The sequence below is a fragment of the Gopherus evgoodei genome, chromosome 6 (assembly GCF_007399415.2).
Source record: "Gopherus evgoodei ecotype Sinaloan lineage chromosome 6, rGopEvg1_v1.p, whole genome shotgun sequence".
NCBI classification, from domain to species: Eukaryota; Metazoa; Chordata; order Testudines; family Testudinidae; genus Gopherus; species Gopherus evgoodei.
Genome location: NC_044327.1, coordinates 40,868,601 through 40,883,745, shown reverse-complemented (window position 1 = coordinate 40,883,745; position 15,145 = coordinate 40,868,601). Strand labels below are relative to the sequence as shown.

General features: G+C 45.0%; 1 protein-coding gene across 2 annotated transcripts in view; it reads right to left on the bottom strand.

The window, feature by feature from the left end:
• Nucleotides 1-15,145, bottom strand: part of APBA1 (amyloid beta precursor protein binding family A member 1) — a 151,853-nt gene that overhangs the window by 26,905 nt on the left and 109,803 nt on the right. For both annotated transcript variants that reach the window (XM_030567372.1, XM_030567373.1), the window contains exons 3-4: nt 9,674-9,775; nt 7,742-7,781 (exon numbers count right to left, since the gene is read on the bottom strand). In XM_030567372.1, the coding sequence (XP_030423232.1) occupies nt 7,742-7,781; nt 9,674-9,775 (142 nt within the window). The remainder of the gene's footprint in view (nt 1-7,741; nt 7,782-9,673; nt 9,776-15,145) is intronic.

Sequence of the window (15,145 nt, the reverse complement as noted above, 5' to 3'; positions counted from 1 at the left end):
CTACATAGAAATTGCAATTGCTATCCAACCTGCCTCCCACAATAATTTGCCCATGAGACAAGATTAACCTAGAGTAAAACAAAAAAAACGGTTACCCACCTTTTAGTAACTGTTGGTTCTTCGAGATGTGTTGTTCATGTCCATTCAAAGTAGGTCTGAGCGCTGCGTGAACCGCCAGCCGGAAGATTTTCCCCTAGCAGCATCCGTAGGATTGGCCCTGGCACCCCCTGGAGTGGAGCCACTAGGGTGCCCTATAAATGGGCCCACTGACCCTCCACCCCCTCAGTGCCTTCTTGTCCGCACTCCGACAGAGGGGGCAGGAGGGTGGGTATTGGAATGGACATGAACAACACATCTCAAAGAACACCAGTTACTAAAAGGTGGGTAACCGTTTTTTCATCTTCGGGTGGTTGTTCATGTCCATTCAAAGTAGGTGACTCACAAGCCTAACCTTAGGTGGCGGGGTCAGAGATCACTGCTGACTGGAGTACTGCGCGACCGAAGACTGCATCCATCCCTAGCCTGGTGCGTGATGGTGTAGTGTGACGAGAACATGTGGATGGAGGACCACGTAGCCGCTCTACGAATCTCCTGAGTCGGGATCTAAGCCAGGAACGCCGCAGAGGAGACCTGCGCCCTAGTGGAGTGGGCCGTGACCGGAGGACAGGGGTCTTAGCTATGCGGTAGCATTTCCAGATGCAGGTCGCGATCCATGAAGAGATTCGCTGAGAGGAGACCGGGAGCCCCTTCATCCTATCTGCCACTGCGATGAAGAGCTGAGTTGAGCATCTGAACGGCTTGGTACGCTCGATGTAAAAAGCCAAGGCCCTGTGGACATCCAGGGAAATGTAACCTCCGCTCCTCACTGGAAGAGTGTGATTTCGGATAAAACACCAGGAAGAAAAAATATCTTGACCCATGTGGAACTGTGAGACGGCCTTGGGTAGGAAAGCCGGGTGAGGTCTAAGTTGGACCTTGTCCTTATAGAAGACAGTGAACGGGGCTCAGATGTTAACGCCCTGAGCTCCGACACCCTCCTGACCGAGGTGATGGCCACCAGGAAGGCGGTCTATATGACAAAGTACAACAGGGAGCACGAAGCCAGAGGCTCAAAGGGAGGTCCCGAGAGGGCGGAGAGGACCAGATTCAGGTCCCATGCAGGGGCCGGCTAACGAACATGTGGAAATTTAGCCTGTCCATACCTTTGAGGAAACACCCGACCAGCAGGTTCGCAAACATCGAGGTACCCCCTCTCCTGGATGGAAAGCCGAGATGGCCGCCAAGTGAACATGAATCGAGGAGAGGGAGAGGCCCAGTTGTCTGAGGTGGAGCAAATAGTCTAGGACAATGGGGATTGGGACCGCCAGCGGATTGGGACCTTGCTGACCCGTCCACATGGAGAAGTGCTTCCATTGGCCAGGTAGGTGGCCCTAGTTGACCGTTTCCTACTACCGGGCAGCACTTGTCTGACCTGCTGGGAGCACTGCATCTCCACCACGTTCAGCCATGGAGCATCCATACTGTGAGGTGAAGGGACTCCAGGTTCAGGTGGCGGAGGGAGCCCCGGTCCTGCGTGATCAGGTCTGGGAGCATGGGCACGTAGGGGGCGCCTGAACGGACATGTGCAGGAGTGACGTGTACTAATGTTGGCGTGGCCACGCCGGAGCTATCAGGATTACCCGTGCGTGGTCCCTGCGAATCTTCAAAATCACCCTGTGTATCAGGGGGATCGGAGGAAAAGCGTAGAGCAGACCGACCCCCCAAGACTTTAGAAAGGCATCTGACAGAGACCCCTGACTGCGGCCCAGAAGGGAGCAGAACCATAGGTACTTTCTGTTTTCCCTTGAGGCAAACAGGTCTAACCAGGGAAAGCCCCAGAGCTGGAAAATTGAGCATACCATGTCCCATCGGAGGGACCACTCGTGACCCCGGAACGAGTGGCTGAGGGTGTCCGCCAAACCGTTCTGCTCCCCCGGAAGGTAGAACGCCGTCAGGTGAGTAGCATTGGTGGATGTAGGAATCCCACAGCGCGAGGGCTTCCCCTGCACGGGGAGAAGAGTGTGCACCCCCGTTAGTTGATATAAAAGACTGCCAATGTGTTGTCCGAGAGGACTGAACACATCTGCCAGCCAGGTGGGACCGGAAGGTCAAACAGCCAGGCGAACTTCTCTCAGCTCCCTGACATTGGTATGCAACTCGAGGTCCTCCAGCGACCACAAGTCCTGCGTCCTGAGGTGTCCCAGGTGCGCTCCCCAATCCCAATCCAAGGCATCCGTTACCAGGGAGAGGGAGGGTTGAGGGGCAGCAGAGGGGACACCCATGCACATTTTCTGCAAGTCGAGCCACCACCGCAGCGAGCTTAGCACCAAGTGGGGAATGGACATCACTGAGTTCAAGGGTCCCTGGCCGGGCGATATACTGTCGCTAACCAGGACTGCAGCGGGCAAAGTCAGAGTCTGGCATGGTTTACCACATAGGTGCACACTGCCATGTGACCCAACAGCCGGAGGCAAACTCGCGCCATGGTAATCGGGGCGCGGTCCAGTCCGAGGATGAGTTCGGAAATCACACAGAACCTGGATTCCGGCAGGTACGCTCTGGCATGGGTGGAGTCCAGAACTGCTCCTATGAACTCTATTGGTTGCGTAGGAGACAGAGTTGACTTGGCTTCATTCAAGAGGAGGCCGAGATTGAGAAAGGTCCACCTGATGAACGACACCTGGTCTCCACCTGCTCCTTGGAGCGGTCCTTTATGAGCCAGTCGTCCAAGTAGGGGAATACCTGGATGCCCTGCCTGCGCAGGAAGGCCGCCATGACTGCCATGCACTTCGTGAAGACCCTTGGAGCAGCTGACAGGCCGAACGGGAGCACCGTGAACTGCAGTTGGGCGTTGGCCACGACAAAACCGAGGCACCGACGGTGTCGGGGAATTATGGCAATGTGGAAATAAGCGTCCTTTAAGTCGAGGGCAGCATACCGATCTCCTGATCCAGGGAGGGAATGATCGAGGACAAGGAGACCATGCGGAACTTGAGCTTTCGTACAAACTTGTTCAGGCCGCCGCAAGTCTAGGATGGGTCTCAGGCCCCCTTTCGCCTTTGGTATTAGGAATACCAGGAGTAGAAGCCTTGCCCCTGAGCTCCCGAGGGACTTCCTCCATCGCCCCTGCCTCCATGAGGGACTTCACTTCTTGACTTAGAAGTTGCTCGTGAGATGGATCCCTGAAGAGGGTTGTGGAGGCAGGGTGGTGGGGCGGGAGGGAGGAGAACTGGATAGAATATCCCCTCTCTACCATGCGGAGCACCCAGCTGTCCGACGTGATTTGGGACCAGGCACGGTAGAAGGGGGACAGACGTGACCCAAAGGTAAGGGTAGAAGGATCCAGAGCCTCGATAGGTAGGTCGCCCTCGACCGTACCATCAAATAGGGAGTCTAGGCCCCGATGGTGGCCTCGATTGACCAGACGCCTGGCCGAAGGGGTGGCGTTGGTGACGTCTCCTGCCATTTCCACCCCGCCTGCGCCCCAGCTCCTGGCGAGTCTGAGGCTGGTAGGGGCGTGGGGCCGTCTGTGGCCTAAACTGCCTGATCTGGGTCGCAGGGGTATGCAAGCCCAGCGAGCCAAGCATGGCCTGAGAGTCCTTTAGGCTATGCAGATGCTTGTTGTTTTCAGAAAAGACGGACATCTGCCCCACAAAGGGGAGGTCCTGAATGGTCTGCTGGACTTCATAGAGCAGGCCCGAGACCTGGAACCAGGCTCCCCACCGCATGACCAGGCCCGTGGCCAGGATGCGCGAGGTTTAGTCCGCCACATTTAGGGCAGCCTGGAGAGAGGATCGAGAGATCAGCTTCCCCTCCTCCACCAGGGCCGAAAACTCTGACCTCGAGTCCTGGGGAAGGAGCTCCGTAAACTTCGACATGGCTGAACATGTGTTATGACCATATCGGCTTACAATTGCCTGTTGGTTGGCAATGCGGAGTTGTAGGCCTGCCGTGGAGTACACTTTTCTGCCAAAGAGGTCGAATCTTTTAGCGTCCCTGCTCTTTGGTGTTGACCCCTGAAACCCTTGATGCTCCCGTTGGTTGGCCGCATCCACCACCAGGGAGTCCGGGGGGTGGGGGGCGAGCGTACAAGTGTTTGTGCCCTTTAGAGGTGACAAAATAGTGCCGCTCCATTCTCTTGCCATAAGGTGAGGGACGTATCCACTATAGTCTTTATCAGCGGGAGAGCCATCCTGGATGGCCCTGAGGGAGCCAGGATGTCTACTACAGGGTCGGCGTCCATCTTGATTTCCTCAGTTTGGATTGTGAAGCTCTGAGCTGCTCACCGGAGCAGTTGTTGGAGGATTTGAGTGTCCTCCAGGACCGGTGCTGCAGCTGTGCCCGACACCGCTTCGTCCGGGGAGGAAGACAAGGAAATTACATGGATTGGCCCTTCCTCCGGTGCGTGCAGTCCTTTGGGGTCCTGCAGCACACGGCACTATGGTTGCGGGGCCGGTTCCAATTCTAAATGCAGCACCGCTATCGGTACCAGGGTCACCAGTGAGCGGCTTTGCGTATCGGGCAGTGCCTGCTGAGCCCGAACTGTAGCTGTTGCCGGTGCTGCTGCCCCGCTAGGGGGTGCTGAACTTGGATATGGCACACCCCTGCCCAGCGACGCTGCCGGTGGAGGAGGCAGCTGCGCCGGGGCCACCGACGCCGAGGAGACCAAGGCCGACCTTGATCGAGGACAAAACACCTGGCCTACCGACTGGTGGTAGGCCCAGGGGTTCCAAAATGGCCGCTGCGAGGGTGGATGCCATTGCTGCTGCCACTGTGGGTAATGCTGGTGGCTCGCCCCAGAAACCGATCTCCTGCTCCGCAACCGGCTGGAGTGGTAGGAGTCTGCCTCTGAGTCTGAAGTCTCTGAGTATGAGGACACGGGGGGAGCAACACTCGGTGCCGCTGGAGAGCGGTGCCGAGGCAGCAGGGAGCCTCTTATCTGGTCCAGTGCTGCCTTAGCAGTGCGGTGCGGGGAGGGAGGCGACAGCATGGCCAGCTTGCCCCTCGATTGTACTGGGGACGGGCCACGGTAGGCAACTCCCAACGGTGCGGGGAGGTCGGCGCCGGGAGTCCCAGCAAGCCTAAGGCCGCCTCGAATGCCTCCGGTGTCGAAGGGAGGCGCAAGTCTCCGCTCAGGTCCAGGGATCTAGGCCGGTCCGGACTCGACTGCCCTCTCTGCGGTGTGGGAGTCGATGGAGCAGTCGAGGGCTGTAGCCCAGCCTGTCCGCTTCCACTTGCGGACAGCGTCGTCTTTGGGTCCTGGTGGGGTGACCGTTGCCTTACCGGCTTTCTCTTCTTAGCAGGCACCGGTGAAAGTGAGCAGTGCCACACTGAGGCCGACTTCCTATGACCCGACTCCGTTCGGTGCCGGGTTTTAGACAACTTGGGCTGGGCCCTAAGTCCTGATGCCGGTGCTGAGGCGCTCTGCACCGAGGAAGACATGCTGGGCACCGCCTCGGCTGGTTCCTGGTCCGAGAGTGGCCGCAGGGCAGCCTCCATCAGGAGGACTCTAAGTCTTTGAGCTCTGTCTTTGAGAGTTCTCGGGCGGAAGCCTCTGCAGATAGAGCACCGGTCCTTTTAGTGGCTCTCTCCAAGGCACCTCAAACAAGCAGAGTGCGGGTCACTCTTGGGCATGAATTTCCCACAGTCCTTGCAGAGTTTAAACCCAGGGGTCCTAAGTAAACTAACTATAACGTAACTATATACACGGACTATATACAAGGATAGGACACTGATAACTTGCTATGCGCAAGAGAAGTTCCAGCTAGCCGTCACCAGCGGTAAGAAGGAACTGAGGGGGTGGAGGGTCGGCGGGCTCCTTTATAGGGCACCGTAGTGGCGCCACTCCAGGAGGCGCCAGGGTCGACCCTACGGACGCTGCTAGGGGTAAATCTTCCGGCTGGCGTGCATGTGGCGCGCGCACACCTACTTTGAATGGACATGAACAACCACTTGAAGAAGAACAATGTATTTTCATTCCTACAAAAAATACAAAGCCTTTTCATTTCTCTCTCTCTCTCTCTCCACTTCCAATATCTATGTCTTTGACTAAGATAATCATATCATTTAGCTGGAGTCTAAAATAAAAAGAACAGGGACATAAACTCAATATTAACCACGATCACCTCTCTTTTTCAAGCACTGACCATAATTGGAATAATGAGCAGTGAAATTTCCTCAGAGCATTTTATAGGTATGATTTTTTTTCCCCCAGAGTGGAGTTAAAAACTGTCACATCACATTGAAGAGTACATAGTTTTATGCCAGACCTACTCACAAAAGTCATACAGGAGGGATTGATCTCTTTAGGAGAGATAATTTTGATTTAGACAAAGAAACTCTCCTTGCTATAGGCTCTGATGCTAGATGTGCAAAGTAAGGGATTTATACTTGAGCTAATATATACTACTGACTTGGTCCTGCAAATTGCTGAGAAATCTTAACTCTCATTGGCGTCAGTGCAAGCTTATGATGCTGATCAGGAGGCACTCGGTCCCTTGCAGGACAAGTCTCTATAATATCTATATGATCTATGGTTTTTCAGATTGATCACTTTAAAATTGAAGCAATATTCTCCTCTTGGATCTTTCAGCTGCTGAGAACTGGATTTTCCTCTTTAAAGGTTTAATCTCTCATGATGATCTCGAAGGCAGCTTAATATAACACACTGCTTATCGGTTTACAAGAAAGAAAAATCTGGGTTCAAATTTAATTAATATACATAGCATTTACTTTTGTGAAAATTCACTTTTTGTAAAGTTATCAACATTTTATTGTCATAAAATTTAAAGTGGTGACATTTATTTTTCTTACAGTATCTACCTCAAAGACTGAATTAGCTCTCTGAAATTCTGTAAAAATGTATTTTTAATGTACAGCCTTCCAAATGCAGCATATTGGAAAACAATCCAAGGAATCCCAGGACAGAAATCTGATGTTGGCTTCAACTCTCATCATTATATAAATCAAAAAGCCAACTGCAAGAGTTTTAAGGACAAAGTAAGAAAATTAACTTAGAATGTCCCTGCTTGTTCCATGCTATCATTACTTTATATTATTTATGTTTTATGGCATACAGCTGAATATTTAGGTGTACACACAGAACATTCAAGTATGTATATGCTTATGTTAATTCTAGTGATGGGTGAACCTTATATATAATTTTTAAAAAATTATTTATCCACAGGGCAGGTACAGCATGGGCAATGGACGTTCACCACCACCACCACAGCCCTGTCAATAAAGCTCAACCCTGGAGAGACCACTGATGCTTTTATTTTATTTTAAAGCCAGAAGGGACCATTATGATCTAATCTGACCTCCATCCCTCATCATCAGAGGGTAGTTCAGCCTCCATGCACATCCAGTGTGCTATGAATTCCAAGAATGGTGCTATCGATTACTGAAAATTCCAGTGGTGCCTTATGCGATGTTGTCACCCATCCCTTAGGAATTAGGCTGAGACCACTAATGAAACATTACAAAACAAAAGAGAATTAAGCTTTTCTAACTTCCAAAATATAGTTCTGGGGGTTGGTTCAAAATATGAACCAATCCAGAATTTATGTAAACAAGTTCACCCAGCCCTAGTTAACATTTACCTTCACAGTCCATAGACTTCTTGCATTTTTACTTGTACAAAAGAATTATATTGTAATACAAACAGTGCTATACACTGAATGTTACATTTTTCACAGCTTACCTTCAACATAGGTTGGGAATGAAGCCAAACTTTTTCTGGACTGTAATTAAGACAAACAGGATTTCAAACAGAACAAAGCTCAAATATGCATTAAAATATGCATTAAAATGGTCTTCCATGCAAAAAGAACAAACAACAACAAAATCCCAAAACACAGTGACAATTAATTAGTGAAGGACAGCTGATAGCTTATTAGGCAATTATTAAGGATTTATTATCCTGAAGTGTAGTCTATATTTTCATATATTAAGCAGTTCTACCCTGCGTCTGGTACTAGACAGCACATTTTTGAGTGCCAAGAGGTGCTCTGATCTATATAGGAACAACAGGAATAGTGCCCAATAAATCACATTTCTCAGTACTTCGAATTCAAAATTAAAAAAAATAATCTGGGAATATTTAAAAGTACTTGCAATATTATCATAACTCTAGACCAAAAAATTATATACAGACTTAACTTGCTAAAATAAAAGGTGATTATTACAGTTATGCTATATTAAACACTCAAATCACAAATAAAAACATGTAATTTAGACACTGAAAATTGTGAGCTCTGGATTTATCCTTTGATTGTTGATATCTGGCAGGGAAACTGATGGGTCTCAGCTTAAACAAATGTAAAAGGTGGAACTGACTAATGGAAAATCATCTATCCTGCATTTGAAGGGAGGTTGACTAGACGAAATAACAGGACCTTTCCATCTATAACTTCTAGAAAAAAGCCTAATGAAAGTCTTCATACACCTACCAGGTCTAACTGCAGTAATACACCTCTACCACAATATAACGCAACCCGATATAACACGAATTCAGATATAATGTGGTAAAGCAGTGCTTGGGGGGTGCGGGGGGGGGGAGCGCTAGGCACTCCAGCGGATCAAAACAAGTTCGATATAATGCGGTTTCACCTATAAGGCAGTAAGATTTTTTGGCTTCCGAGGACAGTATTATATCGGGGTAGAGGTGTACTCATCATTTAGTTACATTTAGAAATAAGCCTGTATGAGGAAATTTGTTAAAGGCAATTTCTATGTCAAAGTATGTAGGGTAATATGGTGCACTGCAATATGTGTTGCTATTACATATGTTTGTGACAAGAATACTGGAGAAGCCAAGGATTACAAGATGTTGGTATGCATAACCCTAATCCCACAATGAAGTACATGAGCATTCACTCCACTGATTTTCTCTCACTTCACACTTCAACGATTCTATTTCTCTGCTGATAAAACAGTGGACAACACTAACCTGAAGAGTGCTGTATTAATATTTATTTATTTTGGGAGGCCTATCATCCTGACTAAGACCATGTCTACACTTACAAGCTTGTAGAGGCACAGCTGTACCAATACACTGCTGTAAGATCATTCCTGTAGCTGTGATATGCCGACGGGAGAGCTCTCCTGTCAACATAATAAAACCAGCTCAATGAGCAGCAGTAGCTGTGTCGGCAGGAGCTATGTCTCCCGCCAACATAGCCCTGTGCACATGAGCACTTATGCTGGCAAAGTTTATGTCGCTACGAGGTGTGTCTTTTTCACACCCCATGAGTGACAAAAGTTTTGCTGATATAAGTGCTCGTGTAGACGTGGCGTAAGAAATGCAACCTCCTTTGTAGCAAGACATTCTGCAAAGAGAGGGAAAAGAAAATGTTGCCTCCTCTTGCCCCAGTACAGAAGGGATACTGGCTGCTCTTAAATAAATGAACTCTCCTAAGCCTGTTACACAAACATCACTTCAGAAAAAAAAAAATGCCATCAGAAATAGCAGTGTTAAATTAGGGTTTCAACCAGAGACACAAAACACAAGGGAGACTATAAAGATAACTTATGCCAGTTTTGTTTTTTTCCTATCCAAGGAGGAGGAAGAAGATATAAAGACATGAGCAATAAGTGGAACAGGACTGTGTATCTTACAAAGATTGCACTCTACCTCTTTATTAGTGGAAGGTTCTGCTGTACCACAGACATCTTGGTGATGTTGCCTACTTGACGATTCAGCACCACGGGGTGAAGAGGAATCAGGAGATGGAGACTAGATATGGTAAGAAAAGAAAATTAAATAAAAACCTGAGTGACCACTGTAGAAATCTCACTCGGTTTTATCTGGAAGTGGGAATAAGGAATTAAAGATGAAAAACATAACAGAGCAACCGAACACGGTTTACATGGTTACAGCCCGTGTTTTGTATGGTAATGAACCTGCAGAACTCTCAATATTCCAGGTTTTTTTTATCTCAAGTTACATATTTATGGGGAGAACTAAATGTTTTATTTGTACATAAACTAAAAAAGTTGAAAATTTAACTAAAATTAAATCCGGGGTAAATAACATTCCCCAAAAAAGCAGGACATGAAAACATGATTTTGGAAGCTGAAGGGAAGGGGAAATTAGGATGTTTGGCATGAACGTTTGTGACTTGCATTTGATTTTTCTTGCCAGCCATTCAATTACGTTGCAATTACAGCACATCTCCCCACACAAGTAGTGTATTCAAACAAATTACCCTATTTGCTTATTGAAGGTTGCAAACGATTCAGCCTAATAGTTTGAAAGAAAAAAAAACAAAGACAAAAAGCATGAAGTCAAGATGGAAATTGTTATGAGAGAGATGAGTGAAGAAACCCTGAGAGCATGATCGGAAAGTGGGGATGCAACTTTAGTAAGATTATTCATCTTGAACTGACAAGTGGCAAACTTGAGTCAGATACTGAGTCCTAATCTGCCTCTTTAAAAAGCAGGTGTACGTACAATTGCTCAGGAGCGATTTTCTAGAAGGGTTGGCCTAAACTGAACAGAAGCAGGCTGCCATGGTTGCTTCTAACCATTTTTCAACTGCCTTAAGAAATTAAATAAAATAATTAATAATAAATAGGGCTGTCAATCACAGTTCTCACATGATTAACTAAAAAAAATTAATCACGATTAAAAAAAGCATTTTTTCCTGAAAATGTAAACAAACTTGTTTGTCTGAGTGGCTGAACAAGAACAAACTTGTTTGTCTGGCTGAACAAGAAGTAGAACTGAGTGGACTTGTAGGCCCTAAAGTTTTCAGGGTGGATAAAAATCAATGATTTTTTAAAAACATAAAAAAGGGTATTTTTTAATTTAAATCGGATTTTTTTGATAAAATGCTTGTTGAGGAAAAAAACCTATCTAAAGATCATTTTAATTAAGATACATCCTGGCTGAAAGATATCATCATGGAATAGGGATTATAAATTCTAATTCTATAGTATGAGATAATATTCATGTAATGTTTAAGAAAAGTTTTGTAAATAAATTCCAATCTTCTGCATAGATTATTTAGGTTAATCTTTCTATCTACCCAATTGGACTCAGTGCTCAGTCTAGAAGACACCATCAGAGATGCTTAGTTCTGCAGTTCTCAAACTGGAATTGTCTCTCCAGAGATAACATGCTTGTCAACAGTAAAAATGTTTTTAAATAAATATATAGAAATGAGAAGTAACAGAGCTCAACCCTGTGCATCCCTCTGCAACCCTATCCCTCTGCAAATCTGTGTACACAGAGTCAGTCCCTTACCTCTCTCTAACGTGCAAAGTTTTAAAAAGTTCAATGAATAGAAGATTGTTGGGGGCAGAATAGATCTGGACAAGGAGAAAAATCTGGAGATAAATGTGAGAAGGGAGGGACAGGCAGTAGAAACAAAAGTGAAACTGTCTGAGCAGCATATTCCAGAAGTCTTGAGGTCTTTCTGAGTGTAGCCTTCATTGATTTGAGATCTACCATACTATTCTCTCACTGGAAGGAAAAACCTACAATGGCAGCAGGCTGTAAAAGAGACCCAGTTTGGGAATAAGAACCATTCAAGAAATATGTGTTTGCTGATGATGTTTTAAAGAAAGTCACACCAGTGAACTGGTGGAAGTCACTTAAACACTTGGATTCAGAGACTGTTGAAGTGATAATCTCACTTTTAACAGCAGTAGCTTCTTCTGCCAGCGTAGAAAGAATATTTTCTTCCTTTGGACTAATTTATTCCAAATTGAGAAATCGTTTGGGACCTAAAAAAAGCAGGAAAGTTTGTTTTTCTTCTCCAGATTATGAACAAACAGGAAAATGAAGGTGAAGACGACTGAGTTAGTGGCAGAAGCCAATCTTTTAAGTTTCTTATGTTGACCTGGCTGACATTGTCGATTTACTTATTTATATATTTAAATTTCATTTAACCATTTTAGTTAAAAACAATTTTAACAAAAACAAACCTGATTTTAAAAAACTTGAAAGTTTAACTAAATTCAAATTCATATGTTTTGTTTTGTTATGTTTGCTGTTGAAGAAAAAAAAAGACTACACGATGTGGTTTTAGTTGAATGAATAAATGTTTGTCTGGTGACGTTCCCCTCTTAATACAGGATGGCAAGAAAATCCTCCAAATATTAATGATTAACCTGTTGATTTGGAAATAGTTCACCTCCCTATGACTTCAAAATATCTGCTTCAATTACCTTTGGTAAATGAAATAACTAAACAATCATTCATTTTCTGATACAGCTGTAAAACTAATCTAAAAAGTTTTCAAAATAAATCATTTAAAAATATATAGTGTGTACCTTCGAAAAATGAAACCTACATCTATCTCCGAGTTGTGAAGAATGTGTATTAAGGTTAAAACAACCAACCAGAATGCATTTTTATATAGAAATCCACGATGGAGTCTTCCTGACTAATGATTTAAATCGCGATTTAAATCAATTTGATTTAATCAAATCCACTCTGAAAGTTTTACATTGTTTTATTTTTAATGCATTTATTTTTTTGTACATAATTCTACATTTGTAACTTCAACTTTCATGATAGAAATTGCACTACAGTACTTGTATGAGGTGATTTGAAAAATACTATTTGTTTTTTACAGCACAAATATTTGTAATAAAAATAAATATAAAGTGAGCACTGTACACTTTGTATTCTGTGTTGTAATTGAAATTAATATATTTGAAAGTGTAGAAAACATCCAAAAATATTTAAATCAATGGTATTCTATCATTAACGATTAATCATGTGATTTTTTTAATCGCTTCACAGCCTTAACAAATAAATAATAATAACGATAACATCTATTTATTATTTGTATTGTGACAGCACCTAGGAGCCCCAGCCACAGACCAAGACCCCATAGTGCTAGGCACATACAAACACCGGAAGAAACTGTCTCTGCCCCAAAACGTTACCTCAATATTTGTAGTATTCTCTAAACTACAAGTTTTCTATTTCTTTTTCACATTGTGGATCCGACTTTAATGGAGAAACTGTCTCTTGGACCACCTTCTTCTTGCTCTCAGTTATGGTCATGTAACCGGCATGTGCCAACCACCAACTGCAACTGCTTACGTGGGAAAGTAATATTAGGTAACCAGTTGTTGTATTTTAACTCTTTTCAATGTGATGCAGCTGAAGAGAATAGCAAAGAGAACCAACATGATGTGATCAACCAGCTCTCTGTGGACCATGGTTTGGAAACCATTATCCTACCTAAAAAGGAGTAATAGGGAGCACTGCTGATACTGAGGAAGCCATATCTAGTTCTCTAAGGCAAAACTGGAAAGGATTTTAGGACAACTACTATACTAGAAATACAAGGGGTGAAAACAATGGGATTGATTACAATGGAATTGTATAAGTTGTAAGTGAGCAAAAATTTGACCCATAGAGCCCCAATTTCAAAATCACCTTTCGATGTACTTACAAAATAAGTTTTCACAGGTACAATGGTGTTGTTGGGTTCTGAGCAAACATTGGAATCTTACACAGTCTCCTCTAACACATACGTTTTGATCCTTACATAACTTTATCAGCCCACTCAAGTTTTCCACCTTGAGCAGGCAACACCAGATATTTAACACATTTGATCACTAGTTTCCTAACTTAAAAAAACACACACACACCCCCGTGCTGCTTGCTTCTTCTTTGGCCAACCAATGTCATTACATTGTGACATGGCTATGGTCCGCTTAGGGGCAGCCATATCTCTGACGAACACGTCTCTTTTCACTGGAATCCTTATTTCAGATGTACTGTCATAGAATCAGACTTTAAGGTCAGAAGGGACCATTATGATTATCTAGTCTGAACTCCTGCACAATGCAGGCCACAGAATCTCACCCACCCACTCCTGTATCAAACCTGTGTCTGAGCCATTGAAGTCCTCAAATCATGGTTTAAAGACTTCAAGGTGCAGAGAATCTTCCAGCAAGTGACCCGTGTCCCATGCTGCAGAGGAAGGTGAAAACCCTGCAGGGCTTCTGTTAATCTGCCCTGGAGGAAAATTCCTTCCCGACCCCAAATATGGCGATCAGCTAAACCCTGAGCATGTAGGTAAGACTCACCAGCCAGACACACAGGAAAGAATTCTCTGTAGTAACTCAGATCCCATCCCATCTAACATCCCATCACAAGCCATTCAGCATATTTACCGCTAGTAGTAAAAGACGAATTAATTGCCAAAATTAGGCTATCCCATTATACCATCCCCTCCATAAACTTATCAAGCTTAGTCTTGAAGCCAGATATGTCTTTTGCCCCCACTACTCCCCTTGGAAGGCTGTTCCAGAACTTCATTCCTCTGATGGTTAGAAACCTTCATCTAATTTCAAGTCTAAACTTCCTGATAGCCAGTTTATATCCATCTGTTTTTGTGTTCACATTGGTACTGAGCTTAAATAATTCCTCTCCCTCCCTGGTATTTTATTCCTCTGAAATATTTATAGAGAGCAATCATATCTCCTCTGAGTCTTCTTTTGGTTAGGCTAAACAAGCCAAGCTCTTTGAGGCTCCTTTCATATGACAGGTTTTCCATTTCTGGGATCATCTTAGTAGCCCTTCTCTGAACCTGTTCCAGTTTGAATTCATACTTCTTAAACATGGGAGACCAGAACTGCACACAATATTCTGGTTAAGATCTCACCAGTACCTTGCATAATGGTACAACACCACCTTATCTCTACTGGAAATACCTCGCCTGATGCATCCCCAGACCGCATTAGTTTTTTTCACAGCCATATCAAATTGGCAGCTCATAGTCATCCTGTGATCAACCAATACTCCGAGGTCCTTCTCCTCCTCTGTTACTTCCAACTGATGCCTCCCCAGCTTATAACAATAGTTCTTGTTATTAATCCCTAAATGCACAATCTTGCACTTTTCACTATTAAATTTCATCCTATTACTATTACTCCAGTTTACAAGGTCATCCAGATCTTCCTGTATGATATCCCGGTCCTTCTCTGTACTGGCAATACCTCCCAGCTTTATGTCATCCGCAAACTTTATTAGCACATTCCCACTTTTTGTGCCAAGGTCAGTAATAAAAAGGTTAAATATGATTGGTCCCCAAATTGATCCCTGAGGAACTCCACAAGCAACCTCCCTCCAGCCTGA